This window comes from Mizuhopecten yessoensis, unplaced genomic scaffold (assembly GCF_002113885.1).
Source record: "Mizuhopecten yessoensis strain PY_sf001 unplaced genomic scaffold, ASM211388v2 scaffold11133, whole genome shotgun sequence".
Classification (NCBI taxonomy): Eukaryota; Metazoa; Mollusca; class Bivalvia; order Pectinida; family Pectinidae; genus Mizuhopecten; species Mizuhopecten yessoensis.
Window position 1 is genome coordinate 617,776 of NW_018408896.1, and position 20,939 is coordinate 638,714.

Sequence of the window (20,939 nt, forward strand, 5' to 3'; positions counted from 1 at the left end):
TCCTGAAAGGAGGAAACCATTAAACTCCATGATATTCAATTATCAATATATTACAGCGAACCCTCTGCAGTAAAAGATTTACTAACTTGCTGCATGAGCTGACATTGTTTTGAGACTTTTGACCTTGGCTATGAAATATGACCTGGATTTCAAATCATGGAGTTTTGGCGTTAACAGAAGTGTAATTAAACATTAGCCGAACCAAGATATTGAATGACCTCGTTATTTTTTTTTAATCAAATGCATATTGATATTATTCTGAAGAATCATGAAAGAGAAAAGCATGTCTGTATAGAAACTTTCTCTCCAGTATTATGTAATCTTGATACATGGAATTTTCTCTATGTCCTAATCAGACCTTTATAAATATTTCTTTGGAACAGAGTGTAACCTCATTATTTTGAAGTCATTATCAGCCTCTCCATAGTTTACTCTGAGATAGTTGGGGGTCTACCTAGATTGTAGATGGTCAGAATGAAAATATGGAACATCCCATTATACACATAAGGGGTGATTTCATCGCTATGATATACATCCTAATTAACTTGTGTATCTAGGACATATATACAGGATATTTGAGATATCTGAGAAATAAATCAGAATCTGTTGTATGTGGGATATATCCTACCCTCATGTGGAGAAATTGGGTCAGGACTAAAGCTGTGGCAAGTTTCTGACACGAAATTCTTCATGTGAGGAAAGAGTTTCATACCTCAAAATTTTGGGTAAAACATGACATAGTCAATGCAAATGCAAAACTAATGATAGCATTATTTCAAGATGGATTTGAATGTTCTGTAAACCCTAGGGGAGTTGTTGAATATTTCTTAGACACGAGGAATAGATTGTATTGAATGTTCTGTAAACCCTAGGGGTGTAGTTGAATATATCTTAGACACAAGGAATAGATTGTATTGAATGTTCTTTAAACCCTAGGGGAGTTGTTGAATATTTCTTAGACAAGAGGAATAGATTGTATTGAATGTTCTTTAAACCCTAGGGGAGTTGTTGAATATTTCTTAGACAAGAGGAATAGATTGTATTGAATGTTCTGTAAACCCTAGGGGTGTAGTTGAATATATCTTAGACACAAGGAATAGATTGTATTGAATGTTCTTTAAACCCTAGGGGTGTAGTTGAATATTTCTTAGACACGAGGAATAGATTGTATTGAATGGACTGTAAACCCTAGGGGTGTTGTTGGATATTTCTTAGACACGAGGAATAGATTGCATTGAATGTTCTGTAAACCCTAGGGGTGTAGTTGAATATTTCTTAGACACGAGGAATAGATTGTATTGAATGTTCCTATCCTTTTACCCAAGGGATAGTGCTTAGTAATCTAAATACACTATTAACGTTCCATATACACTTAAGTCAGGTGTTTATCAAGGATTTTTTTTTTTGTGAAGGGGAGTGGGGAGGAGGAGGGGGCAGAGGGTGATAACACTGGGGAGGGGTCAGGGTAGGGGTGGGGGCAGAATTGTAGAAAGGTCTATTGTACTGTAGTTGAACCAGAAGAGAATTCGTCTTGCCCTTCGTAACCACAGTGTTTAGCTCAGAATTGTAGAAGCATTTGAAGCATTTAAACAGTAATTGTTTTTATGTGGAATGTAATCAAGATTTTGGCAAAGAAAACGTCTTTCTCTATAGCTGCAGTAAAAGTGAACACATTTTGACGGCTACAAAGTTTTAATGATAATATTCTTTTTAGCAGACCTGCATCAGATATTTCAAAATGTTTCTTTCTATAATAATGCTTATAAATCTATAGTATTACTATTTTCAATCATTCAGAGAACCTCGGGCTAGATATGGCGTTGGTATTTAGAAAATTCACCGTAGAGAATACTAGAGATTGTAGAATTGTGAATTCCTGGGGAGTGAGGAGGAGGAGGAGGAGGAGGTGGAGGCGGGGAGTGAAGAATCATTTGATAGATCTGCAGAGCACATCGTGAGAAAAACAGTAATTTAGATTCTATGGTGTGCACCAGAACTGGCAGATATTCAAAGTGAAAGATGAATGTTAGTTGATACAAATGTCAAGAATGCTCTTCCTGAAATGCAATTATGTTAGTAGGGTGTGTTATTGAACCTTTTACCAGCTTAACTGTCCAAATAAATGTTCTCCCCTGTTAAAAGTGATGATAATCTTCACTGTGGAGTATAGGGGAAAACATGGAGGGGTTAACAAATTAGCCCAAACCATCATTTGGCACTTTACCCTCAAATAGATTGTAGACTGGTCAGAATGAAAATATGGTACATCCCATTTTACACATACAGGGGTGATTCCATTGCTATGTTTAAACAGTGATTGCTATCAAGTGGTACCGATTATAGGCATTATCTATTAGGTATTCATTAAAAGGAGAGAATGACCCTCATTAATTCTACACAATTTGCAAATTTTGAACATTTCAAAATATTTCGGGATTCTTTTAACTCAAAGAATTAACAGTTCATTATCATGAGAGAGAAAAAAGAAGCTGTTAATAAGATCGGTTAGTGTTTCAGCAGCAACAAACAGTGTTGTTTGAAATGTAATTTAGTTCTCAGTGTTATCTTGAAGCTCAAGTAAAATATGATCTACCGCTATTTGGAAATTTTGAGAAAATTACTTTGAAAATAAATGATTTATTGGTTTTGAAGCCAAACGTTGGACAGAAATCAATAAATCGCAACAAACAGAGGATAGCCTTAACGTAATTCCCACTTAACAACATTTACTGATTATGTCCAAGTCATTGGCACACTGGAATCTATAAACTCTAGGCAAACGTACAATCTGCTGTGTTGACTAAAATTCAAGTCTCCTGGAAATGAAACAGGAAGTTGATGTGTTGAGTAGCTATTGAATAAAGATAACAAATAGGATTTCAAGCCATCAAGTACAAAGTGGGGTTACATAATGCTGCATTAGGCGTTTTTGCATGAAGTTAATTTTTATTTCGTTAGATTGATTTATTACTGCAGAATGAAATGCCAGCAAATTTTCCGAGGAAGGAAGCTGTAGAAGCTATCTTTTAAGGAGCTCAACAAAACACAGATTTTTAACAAATTATATTGAAAACCAAAGCTTTGTCGGTGTTAAATCAACAGTAGTTTGTTTGTTGTGTGCTTTACATCCTATAAATAGCTATGGTCATTTAAGGACAAGCCAGGATTTGGTGGTGGAGTAAAACCAAACTCGAGGAATAACCACTGACCTGTGGCCAGTACCTGGTGACTGCCCCACATAGGCCTTGAACCCAAGACCCAGTGGCGGAGGGCCAGTGATCGTAGATGGTCAAACGCCTGAACCACTCGCCCGCCACTCCTCAACAGTAAATCATTCACAAAGACTTTACCAACACTTAACTAGGCACTATATTGGACTTAACAAGGGAAAATGAGATCTAACATCTGTTAGTGGTATGCTCAGTGAAGTTCTGTGTACCCCAGTTGATGGGGTTTCTAAATGGAGGGGCCGTGGTGGCCATGTGGTTAATGCGTCTGACATGCTGCTACCACTAGCCCTCCACCACTGGGTCGCAGGTTCGAGGCCTCGTGGGGCAATCACCAGGTACTGGCCGTAGGTCAGTAGTTTTTCTCCGGGAACTCCGGCTTTCCTCCACCACCAAAACCTGACATGTCCTAAAATTACCATAGCTGTTAATAGGACATAAAACACAAACAAACCAACAAAATGCTAAATGGAATTCACTAGCCCCGCCGTAAGAGTAATCAAAGTCTATATTAAACTTTATCAATGGTTAGCTTAATAAAAATAAAGTTATTAGAGGTTCCTACGATTGCATTGCTATGAACGCATCCTTAGATGTGACTTGACTATATGATGGCTTGATTTAGAATTTGAGAACATGACAGTTTTTATTCTGGTACTGAATTCTTATTATCCTGACTATTACGTTGGCTACTGTTTTGGACAACGTTAAAATGGGGTCAGAGTGTTGCCTGAAGTAAACCCTATATTTCTATTTCAATAAATATTAAGTTGCCATCCAAAGCAGACTGCAACTTTGTGATATGTTAACCTTGAAGGTGCGTGATGTTGTGTTTTTCTGTCGTAATTATGTTTCTCGGTTGGGCAGTATCAACTAATGTGTACCTAAACCCGCTGTGCTACAAGTGTCTGGGTCATGATACAAATCCCATATATGTATACCACAATTACAGTCTATTAATGAATAAAACTGTTACATATATCTGGATTTCACTAACGCTCAAAGTGTGATGCTTTACCGATCAACTATATGAGAACATGTCGATAAAATTATATTATTCTCCTATTTTCTTGTTAACTTATTTAAAAACTAACGCTGTAATTGAAAAGCCACGTTTAAAAAAACACAGAAATGGCAAAATTTCAAATGGTTTCCCTGGGTTCAATCAATGGCTTTGTTAAACTGTTGCTTACAGGTAGTGTTCCAAATTAACGTAAGCCGTCACTAGCTAACGAACACCACAGACTCTGAGGAAAGCTGTACAGCACTACAGGTGCCAACTCCGACTACCGCATGTTACTGCCAATACATTGTCACTACATGTTTGTGTTAATGTATTTAGAGATTCTGACTAGTTGTGCCCTATACTGACAGATGTCTAGATGTGCCCAGGTATACTGACACATGTCTAGATAAGCCCTACACTGACAGATGTCTAGATGTGCCCTATACTGACAGATGTCTAGATGTACCCAGGTATACTGACAGATGACTGGATGTGCCCTATACTGACAGATGTCTAGATGTGCCCCGGTATACTGACTGATGTCTAGATGTGCCCTATACTGACAGATGTCTAGATGTGCCCTAAACTGACAGATGCCTAGATGTGCCCTACACTGACAGATGTCTAGATGTGCCATGGTATACTGACAGATGTCTAGATGTGCCCAGGTATACTGACACATGTCTAGATGTGCCCTATACTGACAGATGTCTAGATGTACCCAGGTATACTGACAGATGACTAGATGTGCCCTATACTGACAGATGTCTAGATGTGCCCTACACTTACAGATGTCTAGATGTGCCCAGGTATACTGAAAGATGTCTAGATGTGCCCTATACTGACCGATGTATAGATGTGCCCAGGTATACTGACAGATGTCTAGATGTGCCCTATACTGACCGATGTCTAGATGTGCCCAGGTATACTGACAGATGTCTAGATGTACCCGATACTGACAAATGTATAGATGTGCCCTATACTGACAGATGTCTAGATGTGCCCTACACTGACAGATGTCTAGATGTGCCCAGGTATACTGACAGATGTCTCGATGTGCCCTATACTGACCGATGTCTAGATTTGCCCAGGTATACTGACACATGTCTAGATGTGCCCTATACTGACAGGTGTCTAGATGTGCCCTACACTGACAGATGTCTAGATGTGCCCAGGTATACTGACAGATGTCTAGATGTGCCCAGGTATACTGACACATGTCTAGATGTGCCCTATACTGACAGATGTCTAGCTGTGCCCTACACTGACAGATGTCTAGATGTGCCCTATACTGACAGATGTTTAGATGTGCCGAGGTATACTGACACATGTCTAGATGTGCCCTATACTGACACATTTCTAGATGTGCCCTATACTGACTGATGTCTTGATGTGCCCTATACTGACAGATGTCTAGATGTGCCCTACTCTGACAGATGTCTAGATGTGCCCAGGTATACTGACACATGTCTAGATGTGCCCTATACTGACACATTTCTAGATGTGCCCAGGTATACTGACAGATGTCTAGATGTGCCCAGGTATACTGACAGATGTCTAGATGTGTCCAGGTACACTGACAGATGTTTTAGATGTGCCCAGGTATACTGACAGATGTCTAGATGTGCCCAGGTATACTGACAGATGTCTAGATGTACCCAGGTATACTGACAGATGTATAGATGTACCCTATACTGACAAATGTATAGATGTGCCCTATACTGACAGATGTCTAGATGTGCCCAGGTATACTGACAGATGTCTAGATGTGCCCTATACTGACAGATGTTTAGATGTGCCCAGGTATACTGACACATATCTAGATGTGCCCTATACTGACAGATGTTTAGATGTGCCCTACACTGACAGATGTCTAGATGTGCCCTATACTGACAGATGTCTAGATGTGCCCAGGTATACTGACAGATGTCTAGGTGTGCCCTATACTGACAGATGTCTAGATGTGCCCTACACTGACAGATGTCTAGATGTGCCCAGGTATACTGACAGATGTCTAGATGTGCCCTATACTGACAGATGTCTGCTTTGTTTTCATTACAAATACAGAAATGTCATAGAAAATATTTAAGTAGCACATGAATACATATTTTGTGTTAAATCTTTATCTCCACACAGAAGAGTTCCATCACCAGCTATAAGCCTGGCTTATCTGAAACTTTCCGTTTATGTTTATACTAGTATTAGAAATATGTTATTAGCCGAGTTGTAATAATTTGCTCTCTGCTATTGGAATGGTGAAGGAATGGGTAGGTGTGGTGAGAGGATGGTGTATATCAACATCTACTAATACCACAGACTGTATTTGAGTGGATTTTCATAAAACTTGGGAAAGGATTCTCCTTCCTTCATACCTACACATATATAAGCCGAGTTTTATACTCAGTGCTTATTTTATTTTTGCCTCCCGTGCAAAGAATGAAGCGAAGGTGGCCATTATTGTTACTGTTTGGTGGCGAGAGAAATAGTGTCTGTGTCAATGTTTTAAGTTTTGCATCGAAAATAAATTAATTAGATATTTGCTCTGACTCTCAGATTAAATGCTGTTAATGGTCAAAGAAGGGGCAGGTCAGACATATAATGCTTTAGAAAGTTTACACACTGCATATAAATTCATACCCAATACACATGTTATACACAATTGAAATCCTCTCCATAACTTTGATACTCCTTGATGATATTCCTGGCAATTTTATCATTAAAGCTATTGTTATTTTGTTAAATGTTAAGATTTCAAAACAGATATTTCACTTTGACTAAGCTGAGGTATATCTTACGTGAGGGACATTCTATTTTGATAAAAAAATAACAAACTTTATTTTACGACAGTTTATGAAAAAAGCTTTTCTGACTTATATTGATCACTTCTGTTGGATCGGATGGAAGCTTAGAGATGTGGTAGGAAACTTAAGTACCTAGAAAAAATACACATGGACGGGCAGGTGATCCAATGCCTTTCCACATCCAAGCATGGAATTGAAGCCCAGCTGTCTTGCTATAAGGCGAGTGTAATATCCACTGCGCCACCTGACCAATTGATTGGGAGATCAATATCATTAGATACTCAGTAATATCATGTTTGAGTTTCTTGGTTTGAATATTAATTGTGATATAAAACATAAACAATATTCCATTAAGTTCATCATATTTTAGGTAATTTGTTTAAATTAGTAATTAGGATCTATATTTCCCTTGACCTGTATCTAAGTAAATGTATGTTATATACAATAAAACACCATTTAGTTTATCACATTCAAGGTAATTAGTTTGAATCAGTAATTAGGATCTATATTTCCCTTGGCCTGTATCTAAGTTAATGTATGTTATATACAATAAACCACCATTGACAGGTTTTATGGTACTCTCTGTCTGGCTGCTAACAGGGGATGTGATGAACACCATATGCTGTCCACATTCACACTACATCCAGGTCCACCGAGGCCAATAACACTGTATTCTGCCACTACACATGCGATGTGTACCACATAACACATTACATGTACACATGTCGTTAGTTTGACCAGTGCTGTAGCGGCCATGGGATTGCATGTATTGGAGAAATACAGTCAGTCACGTAATTCAAAGTCAGTCAGTCATGTAATTCAAAGTACACATTACAGTAGCCCAATACGTCCTTACACAGGTCACATTTTGTCTACTCTGAAGATGCTGTTGCAGTTTCCTCCTCTAGATGCTGAACTCAAAAAGCAAAAATATTTGCAATATTACTTCGATTTTAGGATATTTTCACCGACTGCTGTAATAACTGATTGATTGATACAGGCCCTCGGGGTCTCTTGTTTGTTGAACAATTCACTGCAAAATGACCATGCAGAAGTATATTTACACACTATGAAATACAAACACATTGTATATATAACAACAGATGTATTTATTATTGGTAGTGAATTTGAGGGATTAAGAAACATAATTTTGTATGACAAGTTTATTCCATTTGAGATATTGTTTGGTCTGGGACTTTCATATGATAAAGTGATGAGATCAATTTTTGTATGCAGAAGCTGGAAATATCTGTTGCATGTAAATGGCATTTAGCTATAGCAGTTTTGTTTCATATCATGGAATTACCTTTTCAAAATAATGCTATATGAAATAACCATTGATCATTGGAGCAGTATCTGGTTAAAGTTAAAGCTATCAGGATCTATTTTTTGATGGTGTAGCTTTTTTTACTAAAGGCTAACCAAGTTGCAAACATGTATTGATCCAATATTAAAAGATAGGAAGAAATATTCTTTCTTATTTGTTTTTCCAAAGAAAATATGGCTTTGATGGTATAAAATTACTATAACTTGCTTGCATATTATACAGGCTTGAAAAAAAACTTTGAAGGGTTGTCTTAAAAAGTACCAACTTTTTCTATGCCAAAGCTGAGACTTTCCTGTTTCATCTCTGCGGACTAGAATTCCATGAATTTAAAAACTCAACAAACACTTTGAAACTATTGAGATGTTACAATAACTTGGTACCAATTAAACTATTGAGATGTTACAATAACTTGGTACCAATTAAACTATTGAGATGTTACAATAACTTGGTACCAATATTTCAAACAGCTGGATCATACTTTCTTGCTTAGTAATTCTTTAATTGTAAATGTATGAGAAAAAATATCAGTTACCTATTTTGTAAAAGGAGTAAGTCTCTCTGACTTATAATGACCTATTCCAACATGCCAGAATATTTTCACCTTGTCTAAATCATTACAATGTAACTAATATAACATCTCTTGATTCTTTCACAAAAAAATAAGTAAGAGCTTCTATAAACCGCTATTCCGTCTTTTCTTATTGCAGAGTTATCTGCTCTTGTGAGCAGGTATTGATTGTTACGTCATTTGTTTGTGAGAGAAAATTACATTGTCTCACAAACAAATGACGTAACAATCAATACCTGCTCACAAGAGCAGATAACTCTGCAATACGATAAGACGGAATTGCTGATTGATAATTTGCAACGTGTCCCAGATTTGTCTATGCCTTAATTGTTATTCACTGTAAGTTATCATCCTTCGATTGAAATAATTCAGTTTTTAACACTCGTAGTCTATGAGTGTTACAAGTATATACTGGTAATGAATAGGTGGAGGTGTTTCTATTGGTGAGCTGTATCTGCCGCCGGGGCTATCACTCAGTAAGACCTTATAGTGCTGTCTCACTGAAATATCATTTGTCCTGAACAGTTAATAAGTCTACCGGCGTAATTGACCTATAACTGGCTAGGATGATTATGTGCCTATATAGCTAACCAGTGTTGGAAATACACATGCTGTAAAAACGAGTCTGGTTCCCCAAGATACAGATTAAACGATTTAGTAATGACTCTCGTTGCTTTTGTATTTTACAGAATACTCGAAGAACATGCGCATCCCCGCTGAGACGGCTCCCCTGTCTGACCCACTGTGTGCCACACGTGTCCTTTGTGGAGCTCTCATTCTGCCAACCATTGCCACGATTGTCGGGAAACTCATGTTTGGATCGGTCCAATCAAACTTCCAAAGAACTTTGTTGGTATGTACTGGTAGTAATAGTATTTTCATTTCATGGGGTCAAATTTTCAGTTTTCTGAATGAAACAATTTTTCATTAGCATTAAAGTAAGATATTGTTTTCAAGACTTCCATGTAATATTAAAACAAGAGTCGAAAAATGCACTTTGTAAAATCAAATGCATATATTAGGGCTGTGGCGATATAAGTATGCACTCTACCAGAGATAGAATTGGATAGGATAGAATACCAGAGTTAAAAAGATATATAAACCTTGTTTATTTTACAACAATTATGAAACAAGTTATTTCAACTTATATTAATCACTCTTGTTGGCCCGGATGTTAGAGTTATTGTGGGAGGAAACCGGAGTACCCTGAGAAAACCCACGTGGTCGGGTGGGTGACCCAATACCTTTTTAAGTACGATTGGGGAATCAAACCCCGGCCGCCAGAATAATAAATTTAACCTGTTGAAAAAAAGCCACTGTATACTCCGTAAACCTGTTTAAAGCAGATATTCAACTAAACCTTTGTAATAGGGAAACCCTAATTATGGCCAGATATCCAACAAAATTCCACTGTCATACAGTTCTCTGTAATCTTGGATTGTGTTTGATAGAGACCTGTATAATGTGGACCTTAACAAACCAAAACCTCTCTATTACATACAAAAATATTGGTTCCATTATTTACAGAGCTCACTGAACACAAGTTTATTCCTATTTTTCAACTTGATTAGTTTCATTCATTGGTTCTGTATCCATTGAGAAAAACCATATCTTTTCTCCTTTTAATCAATATGGAGAGGCCCATGAATTAATTGTGTAATCTTATCATTTAGTGGAAACCTGATATCTCACCCTAAGTGTTTAATATTTTTATTTTTTTAGCTCACCTGGCCCTTTAGTTTTTAATTCTATGGTCTGGAAGAAATGTAGCATCAAACCTCTTTTGTAAAGAAATTGGTTGTAAGGGAGGCAACTCCCAAACCATCATGTGGAGACTAGGTAGCAGGGTAATAAAGAAATTGGTTGTAAGGGAGGCAACTTCCAAACCATCAAAATGTGGAGACTAGGTAGCAGGGATACATGATAGGTATTGTTCACCAGGAAACCTTCATTTCTATTTTTACTCATTCACCCCTGAAGACACATTTGAACCCCTCCTATTCAAAGATTGGAATAGCTCATTACTAAATTATAGGGGTGAATGAGTTAAGCTCCTATTGAGTTATTTCATCATCTTTGTACATAAATCTTATCCTTTCTAGTGTAGTTGAAGTTTGTAATTGGAATTTTGAAGCACCTCCTGCTTAAAGTCCGATAATTATGTGCTGACACTTGGGAATTATTTCAGGATATAAACGGTAAATTATTCATTTTTAAAAATTGTACACATACATTACTAGGTACACATATTTTAATGCTGATAGCTTTGTCTAAAATAATTTCAATCAGAAGAAATCTTTTGCAATGAGCACAGATTCTTGTTATAAAATAATTAATTGAAGAAATTAATTGTAAGCTTTCCTAGCTAGTCAACCCCCTTAAATATAGCGACCATGACATTTTATTAACTGTTACGGTATTTTGTTTAAACTTGATGAGATTCTTTCAAAAGCCTTCAAGAAAGATGTCTGCCTTGGTCTCTTGTTAGTGGGAGATAAAGTTATGACTAAACTGGTTATCAATATTTCCTATCATCTCCTGAACAATTGTTCACTAATCATGAATCTACGCTTTTCAACAATCTTCAGGGACACCTGTAGTGAACATCTGAATGAAATATCAGTTAATTTACTTAGACTTCATGGTCAGCATGCATTATCACAGAATAAAATTAATACTGAGGTCAGCATGCATTATCACAGAACAAAACTAATACTAAGGTCATCATGCATTATCACAGAACAAAATCACAGAACAAAATTAATACTAAGGTCATCATGCATTATCACAGCACAAAATTAATACTAGGGTCATCATGCATTATCACAGAACAAAATTAATACTAAGGTAAGCATGCATTATCCCAGAACAAAATTAATACTAAGGGAAGCATGCATTATCACAGAACAAAATTAATACTTAGGTCAGCATGTATTATCACAGAACAAAATTAATACTAAGGTAAGCATGCATTATCACAGAACAAAACTAATACTAAGATCATCATGCATTATCACAGAACAAAATTAATCCTAAGGTAAGCATGCATTATCACAGAACAAAATTAATAATGTCATCATGCATTATCGCAGAACAAAATTAATAATAAGGGCATCATGCATTATCACAGAACAAAATTAATACTAGGGTCAGCATGCATTATCACAGAACAAAATTAATAATGTCATCATGCATTATCGCAGAACAAAATTAATAATAAGGGCATCATGCATTATCACAGAACAAAATTAATACTAAGGTCAGCGTGCATTATCACAGAACAAAATCACAGAACAAAATTAATACTAAGGTCAGCGTGCATTATCACAGAACAAAATCACAGAACAAAATTAATACTAAGGTAAGCATGCATTATCACAGAACAAAATCACAGAACAAAATTAATACTTAGGACAGCATGCATTATCACGGAACAAAATTAATACTAAGGTCTGCATGTATTATCACAGAACAAAATTAATACTAAGGTCAGCGTGCATTATCACAGAACAAAATCACAGAACAAAATTAATACTAAGGTCAGCGTGCATTATCACAGAACAAAATCACAGAACAAAATTAATACTAAGGTCATCATGCATTATCAAAGAACAAAATTAATACTAAGGTCAGCATGTATTATCACAGAACAAAATTAATACTAAGGTCAGCGTGCATTATCACAGAACAAAATCACAGAACAAAATTAATACTAAGGTAAGCATGCATTATCCCAGAACAAAATTAATACTAAGGGAAGCATGCATTATCACAGAACAAAATTAATACTTAGGTCAGCATGCATTATCACGGAACAAAATTAATACTAAGGTCTGCATGTATTATCACAGAACAAAATTAATACTCAGGTCATCATGCATTATCACAGAACTTAATTACTTCATGGTCAGCATGCATTATCACAGAAGAAAATTAATACTGAGGTCAGCATGCATTATCACAGAACAAAATTAATAATGTCATCATGCATTATCGCAGAACAAAATTAATAATAAGGGCATCATGCATTATCACAGAACAAAATTAATACTAAGGTCAGCGTGCATTATCACAGAACAAAATCACAGAACAAAATTAATACTAAGGTAAGCATGCATTATCACAGAACAAAATTAATACTAAGGGAAGCATGCATTATCACAGAACAAAATTAATACTCAGGTCATCATGCATTATCACAGAACAAAATTAATAATGTCATCATGCATTATCGCAGAACAAAATTAATAATAAGGGCATCATGCATTATCACAGAACAAAATTAATACTAGGGTCAGCATGCATTATCACAGAACAAAATTAATACTAGGGTCAGCATGCATTATCACAGAACAAAATTAATAATGTCATCATGCATTATCGCAGAACAAAATTAATAATAAGGGCATCATGCATTATCACAGAACAAAATTAATACTAAGGTCAGCGTGCATTATCACAGAACAAAATCACAGAACAAAATTAATACTAAGGTAAGCATGCATTATCCCAGAACAAAATTAATACTAAGGGAAGCATGCATTATCACAGAACAAAATTAATAATGTCATCATGCATTATCGCAGAACAAAATTAATAATAAGGGCATCATGCATTATCACAGAACAAAATTAATACTAGGGTCAGCATGCATTATCACAGAACAAAATTAATAATGTCATCATGCATTATCGCAGAACAAAATTAATAATAAGGGCATCATGCATTATCACAGAACAAAATTAATACTAAGGTCAGCGTGCATTATCACAGAACAAAATCACAGAACAAAATTAATACTAAGGTCATCATGCATTATCACAGCACAAAATTAATACTAGGGTCATCATGCATTATCACAGAACAAAATTAATACTAAGGTCAGCGTGCATTATCACAGAACAAAATCACAGAACAAAATTAATACTAAGGTCATCATGTATTATCACAGAACAAAATTAATACTAAGGGAAGCATGCATTATCACAGAACAAAATTAATACTCAGGTCATCATGCATTATCACAGAACAAAATTAATACTAGGGTCAGCATGCATTATCACAGAACAAAATTAATACTAAGGTAAGCATGCATTATCACAGAACAAAATTAATACTAGGGTCAGCATGCATTATCACAGAACAAAATTAATACTAAGGTAAGCATGCATTATCACAGAACAAAATTAATACTTAGGTCAGCATGCATTATCACGGAACAAAATTAATACTAAGGTCTGCATGTATTATCACAGAACAAAATTAATACTCAGGTCATCATGCATTATCACAGAACTTAATTACTTCATGGTCAGCATGCATTATCACAGAAGAAAATTAATACTGAGGTCAGCATGCATTATCACAGAACAAAATCACAGAACAAAATTAATACTAAGGTCATCATGCATTATCACAGCACAAAATTAATACTAGGGTCATCATGCATTATCACAGAACAAAATTAATACTAGGGTCAGCATGCATTATCACAGAACAAAATTAATCCTAAGGTAAGCATGCATTATCACAGAACAAAATCACAGAACAAAATTAATACTAAGGTCAGCGTGCATTATCACAGAACAAAATCACAGAACAAAATTAATACTAAGGTAAGCATGCATTATCACAGAACAAAATCACAGAACAAAATTAATACTTAGGACAGCATGCATTATCACGGAACAAAATTAATACTTAGGTCAGCATGCATTATCACAGAACAAATTTAATACTAAGGTCAGCATGCATTATCACGGAACCAAATTAATACTTAGGTCAGCATGTATTATCACAGAACAAAATTAATACTCAGGTCATCATGCATTATCACAGAACTTAATTAATACTAAGGTCAGCATGCATTATCACAGAACAAAATTAATACTAAGGTCATCATGCATTATCACAGAACAAAATTAATACTAAGGTCAGCATGCATTATCACAGAACAAAATTAATACTAAGGTCATCATGCATTATCACAGAACAAAATTAATACTAAGGTCAGCATGCATTATCACAGAACAAAATTAATACTAAGGTCATCATGCATTATCACAGAACAAAATTAATACTAAGGTCAGCATGCATTATCACAGAACAAAATTAATACTAAGGTCATCATGCATTATCACAGAACAAAATTAATACTAAGGTCAGCATGCATTATCACAGAACAAAATTAATACTAAGGTCATCATGCATTATCACAGAACAAAATTAATACTAAGGTCAGCATGCATTATCACAGAACAAAATTAATACTAAGGTCATCATGCATTATCACAGAACAAAATTAATACTAAGGTCAGCATGCATTATCACAGAACAAAATTAATACTAAGGTCATCATGCATTATCACAGAACAAAATTAATACTAAGGTCAGCATGCATTATCACAGAACAAAATTAATACTAAGGTCATCATGCATTATCACAGAACAAAATTAATACTAAGGTCAGCATGCATTATCACAGAACAAAATTAATACTAAGGTCATCATGCATTATCACAGAACAAAATTAATACTAAGGTCAGCATGCATTATCACAGAACAAAATTAATACTAAGGTCATCATGCATTATCACAGAACAAAATTAATACTAAGGTCAGCATGCATTATCACAGAACAAAATTAATACTAAGGTCATCATGCATTATCACAGAACAAAATTAATACTAAGGTCAGCATGCATTATCACAGAACAAAATTAATACTAAGGTCATCATGCATTATCACAGAACAAAATTAATACTAAGGTCAGCATGCATTATCACAGAACAAAATTAATACTAAGGTCATCATGCATTATCACAGAACAAAATTAATACTAAGGTCAGCATGCATTATCACAGAACAAAATTAATACTAAGGTCATCATGCATTATCACAGAACAAAATTAATACTAAGGTCAGCATGCATTATCACAGAACAAAATTAATACTAAGGTCATCATGCATTATCACAGAACAAAATTAATACTAAGGTCAGCATGCATTATCACAGAACAAAATTAATACTAAGGTCATCATGCATTATCACAGAACAAAATTAATACTAAGGTCAGCATGCATTATCACAGAACAAAATTAATACTAAGGTCATCATGCATTATCACAGAACAAAATTAATACTAAGGTCAGCATGCATTATCACAGAACAAAATTAATACTAAGGTCATCATGCATTATCACAGAACAAAATTAATACTAAGGTCAGCATGCATTATCACAGAACAAAATTAATACTAAGGTCATCATGCATTATCACAGAACAAAATTAATACTAAGGTCAGCATGCATTATCACAGAACAAAATTAATACTAAGGTCATCATGCATTATCACAGAACAAAATTAATACTAAGGTCAGCATGCATTATCACAGAACAAAATTAATACTAAGGTCATCATGCATTATCACAGAACAAAATTAATACTAAGGTCAGCATGCATTATCACAGAACAAAATTAATACTAAGGTCATCATGCATTATCACAGAACAAAATTAATACTAAGGTCAGCATGCATTATCACAGAACAAAATTAATACTAAGGTCATCATGCATTATCACAGAACAAAATTAATACTAAGGTCAGCATGCATTATCACAGAACAAAATTAATACTAAGGTCATCATGCATTATCACAGAACAAAATTAATACTAAGGTCAGCATGCATTATCACAGAACAAAATTAATACTAAGGTCATCATGCATTATCACAGAACAAAATTAATACTAAGGTCAGCATGCATTATCACAGAACAAAATTAATACTAAGGTTATCATGCATTATCACAGAACAAAATTAATACTAAGGTCAGCATGCGTTATCACAGAACAAAATCACAGAACAAAATTAATACTTAGGTCAGCATGCATTATCACAGAACAAAATTAATACTAAAGTCATAATGCATTATCACAGAACAAAATTAATACTAAGGATATCATGCATTATCACAGAACAAAATTAATACTAAAGTCATAATGCATTATCACAGAACAAAATTAATACTAAGGTTATCATGCATTATCACAGAACAAAATTAATACTAAAGTCATCATGCATTATCACAGAACAAAATTAATACTAAGGTTATCATGCATTATCACAGGACAAAATTAATACTAAGGTCAGCATGCGTTATCACAGAACAAAATTAATACTAAGGTCAGCATACATTATCACAGAACAAAATCACAGAACAAAATTAATACTAAGGTCAGCATGCGTTATCACAGGACAAAATCACAGAACAAAATTAATACTTAGGTCAGCATGCATTATCACAGAACAAAACTAATACTAAGGTCATATGTATTATCACAGAACAAAATTGATACTAAGGTAAGCATGCATTATCGCAGAACTTAATTAATATTTAGGTCATCATGCATTATCACAGAACAAAATTAAAACTAAGGTCATCATGCATTATCACAGAACAAAATTAATAATAAGGTCATCATGCATTATCGCATAACAAAATTAATAATAAGGTCATTATGCATTATCACAGAACATGATTAATACTAAGGTCAGCCAGCATTATCACAGAACAAAATTAATACCTAGGTCAGCATGCATTATCACAGAACTTAATTAACACTAAGGTAAGCATGCATTATCACAGAACAAAATTAATTCCAATGGTCATCATGCATTATCACAGAACAAAATTAATACTAACGTCAGCATGCATTATCGCAGAACAAAATTAATACTAAAGTCAGCATGCATTATCACAGAACAAAACTAATAATAAGGTCATCATGCTTTGTGACCTAAAGTAAGAAAAGCGTTGCGACAGAACAAAATCGTCAATATGTTTCTGATGTGTGTGTTTGTGTGTTTCAGGGAGGGATCGCATTCATTACCATAAAAGGTGTTCTTAAAATATATTACAAACAACAGCAGTACCAACGACAGGCCAACCGTGTCATTGTGGACTTCCCCAGTGAAACACAGATGTAAGGTCAAGGACTGGGAAGGTCAAGGTTGACACGGATCATGAACTGGACTTTCTCATATATGTCTGTAGTCAAAAGTTGACCTGTAAGCTGACACAGGTCTACAATCATTGACTCGGACAAAATATTGTTGACTCTAGACATCTTTAACAGGCTATTTACTAAACAGGAAAATACATGGTTTCAAGGTCATCATGTTAGACAATGTTGAAACTTGCCTCACATCTAGTGCCAGATATGAGTTGAGATGAAATACTGATGATATTACGAGATGTTGGGTAACATCTGGCCATGTGATGCTGTCCAGCTGGAGTGTTTGTTCCGAGCGCAGACATGTATCAAACTCTCAGGTGTATGTCCACCCCTGATGGTCAGAAAATACCACTGCCAACCAACAAAATGATTCTATCAGTATAACGGAAAGTTTACATTTACAAAGCCATTATTTGTTCGTCACTTTGTCTTTATAAGATTGTAAGTAACCTTGGTGTCCTACCTGAAGCTATGGCACTATTTGTAAAATCACATCAAAGTTATCAGGTAACACTCGCACCAAAATTTACAAGTAATGTCACAATTTGTACCTGATATTGTCATTCCAAAGAGGAATATCAAAGTGATAAAGGATGGATTTCTCCAAGAAATTTCAAGATTATGAAGAGTTTGATTTCATAGCAAATATCAAGATTATAAAGGATTGGATTCCACAGGGCAAATCAAAGTTGCAAAAGGTTGGAATTGAATATCAGGATTACAAAAGGGTTTGGTTTCAACAGGAAATTTCAAGGTAATAAAGGGTTGGATTCCACTGGGAATTTCAAAGTTACGAAAGGGTTGGCAATAGTTGGGAGATTTGGTTAGCCTTTTTCTGGAGTATTGTGCGGGGACCTATATCTAATGATTAAGTCAATGATACTGCTTATGAATATGTAATGATATAACAGTAAGTTGTTTAAAGGAAAGTTACCACAGCATTTGTCATGGAACTAGTGATGCTCTAGTGTTTTGAGTGTTAAGTTTTGAATGCCTTTCAAATGGCATGCACAATCACATGAATGTAAAAGCATGGGCATTCATAGTGAAATGAATGCAGACTTCACACAAAAACATGTGTTACTCGGTAAGAAGTGGTTTTCTAGTTTTGGATCAGTTGACATTGACTAAATGCCATGTGAAAGCCTGTCAGGTGTTAACGACTTAAAGTACAGTTTTGTGGAATCATTTCAAACTATTGAATAAAAAAAGACAGAAAATGTTCATAAAAGTGGTGATCCAAGGATCAAGCTATGGCTTTTGTAAGGCTATGTCTGTAATTGTTTCGTTGGGTTTGTACAGAGAGGGGAACAAAATAGTAAATAACTAAACTGGACTTGGTTGATCGCTGTTCAGACAACTGGACTTGGTTGATCGCTGTTCAGACAACTGGACTTGGTTGATCACTGGTCAGACAACTGGACTTGGTTGATCGCTGGTCAGACAACTGGACTTGGTTGATCGCTGGTCAGACAAGGTAGCTCAGTTGCTTAGAGCGTCTTTTGAATAAGACGTGCATGGGGTCTCTCTACCAGGTGTAAATACCGCCCTGCTTTGACTGTTAAAAGTATTGCCATATGATTTGTTTACATACCAAGTGTAAAGATATGTTTGTTCTGTTGAATTCAACGAGTATCAGCTCAGAGCTGACTAAAATAATGGATTGATGGTGCAGTTTCCTTTGATATCTGTGTCTCTGGGATCCAATCATTAAAGTGACACATGTAGTATATGCATGACCATTAGTCAAGTAGCAATACTGTAAATCACCTTAATTTCCTCAAGAGATTAATTTTCGTGATAACTCATGAGGAGACTTATTCTGGAATTTAAATTTTGGGTAATATTCATTCCAAAGATATTTATTTATACATCAATCCAGGATTCAAGGAATTGAAAATGAAACCCACAGACATACAGCCTCGTGCCAAGAGTATTCATTATTTACCTGTTTTTATTCCACATTTCATGAATCTTAACAAATTTTATCATTTTAATTCCCCTGGGCTAATTGCAGCACCACTGAAACCAAAATTTGCATATTGAATGATATGTTTCTAAATTATAATCTGAAAAAGCTTCAAAACAATTGTGTTGACTGGTTTTTGAGGTGTGACAAATTATTCAGTTGAAATTGGTTTTGCTGTGCCATTTTGTTCTTTGCCTTGTTCTTTTCAGTTGACAATAATTGACTGCAAGAAAATTAAATGAAAAATGAAAGAGATGCATAAACTAAAAAAGTAAATCGGGGCAAATCGTGCATACTGTACTTTTGACTTGATGCTGTGGTTCGTAAAATAAAGTAAAATGTACAGATGAAAATGAGGTGGCTTACAGTATATATCAGAAATGTCATATTTTCCAGTAAAAAATAATAATTGTGAACATTTGTGATTCCTGTTATGATATTAAAATTCAACCAATCTCACAGCTTTATAAAACATATTTCAATCAGAATTTAGCTTTGTAATAATCAAAAGTTAAAGTGCTGGTTGAGATTAATCTCAGTCATCCGTCATCAAATCTCAATTTACTGACAACATTTTCAACTTCATCGTAAGTATGAGCCATAGGATTTTGACCAAAGTTTGCCAAAATTTTCCATTCCCTTATCAAGTAGTGATATCATGCAGGCTAATCGGAACTGTTAGATGTCTACACTGTCCTCTGATTTGTTGAGATTTATATATTTCTTCTCAATTTTCACTCGATGACATTTATCCAAATCTGTAACTTGCTGATTTGAAGTCGATGATGGCCAACCTTGCCTCTGATTTGTAGAGACATTTTTTCAACTTCACTTGTTTCGCTTGGCTAATTGTAACTGAACTTGATACAAATGATTATAGCTTATTTGGCCATACTTGATTGATTTTATAATCCAATCTGGCAATCCATGAGCTCAAGTTCATGGAAAGTGTAACATTTCAGTTTCTTTTCTAGTTCAGATAACAAAACACACAGGTGAGTAATACAGGCCAGATGGGCCT

At 35.1% G+C, this 20,939-nt stretch overlaps 1 protein-coding gene across 1 annotated transcript in view; it reads left to right on the top strand.

Annotated features, from left to right (window-relative positions):
* LOC110466475 (E3 ubiquitin-protein ligase MARCH5-like) overlaps positions 1-20,259 on the top strand; it is a 123,531-nt gene extending 103,272 nt beyond the window's left edge. Inside the window, exons 5-6 of the mRNA XM_021522985.1 lie at positions 9,619-9,782; positions 17,804-20,259. Of these exons, the coding sequence (XP_021378660.1) occupies positions 9,619-9,782; positions 17,804-17,920 (281 nt within the window). The 3' untranslated portion in view covers positions 17,921-20,259. The remainder of the gene's footprint in view (positions 1-9,618; positions 9,783-17,803) is intronic.
* The last annotated feature ends 680 nt before the right edge of the window (positions 20,260-20,939 follow it).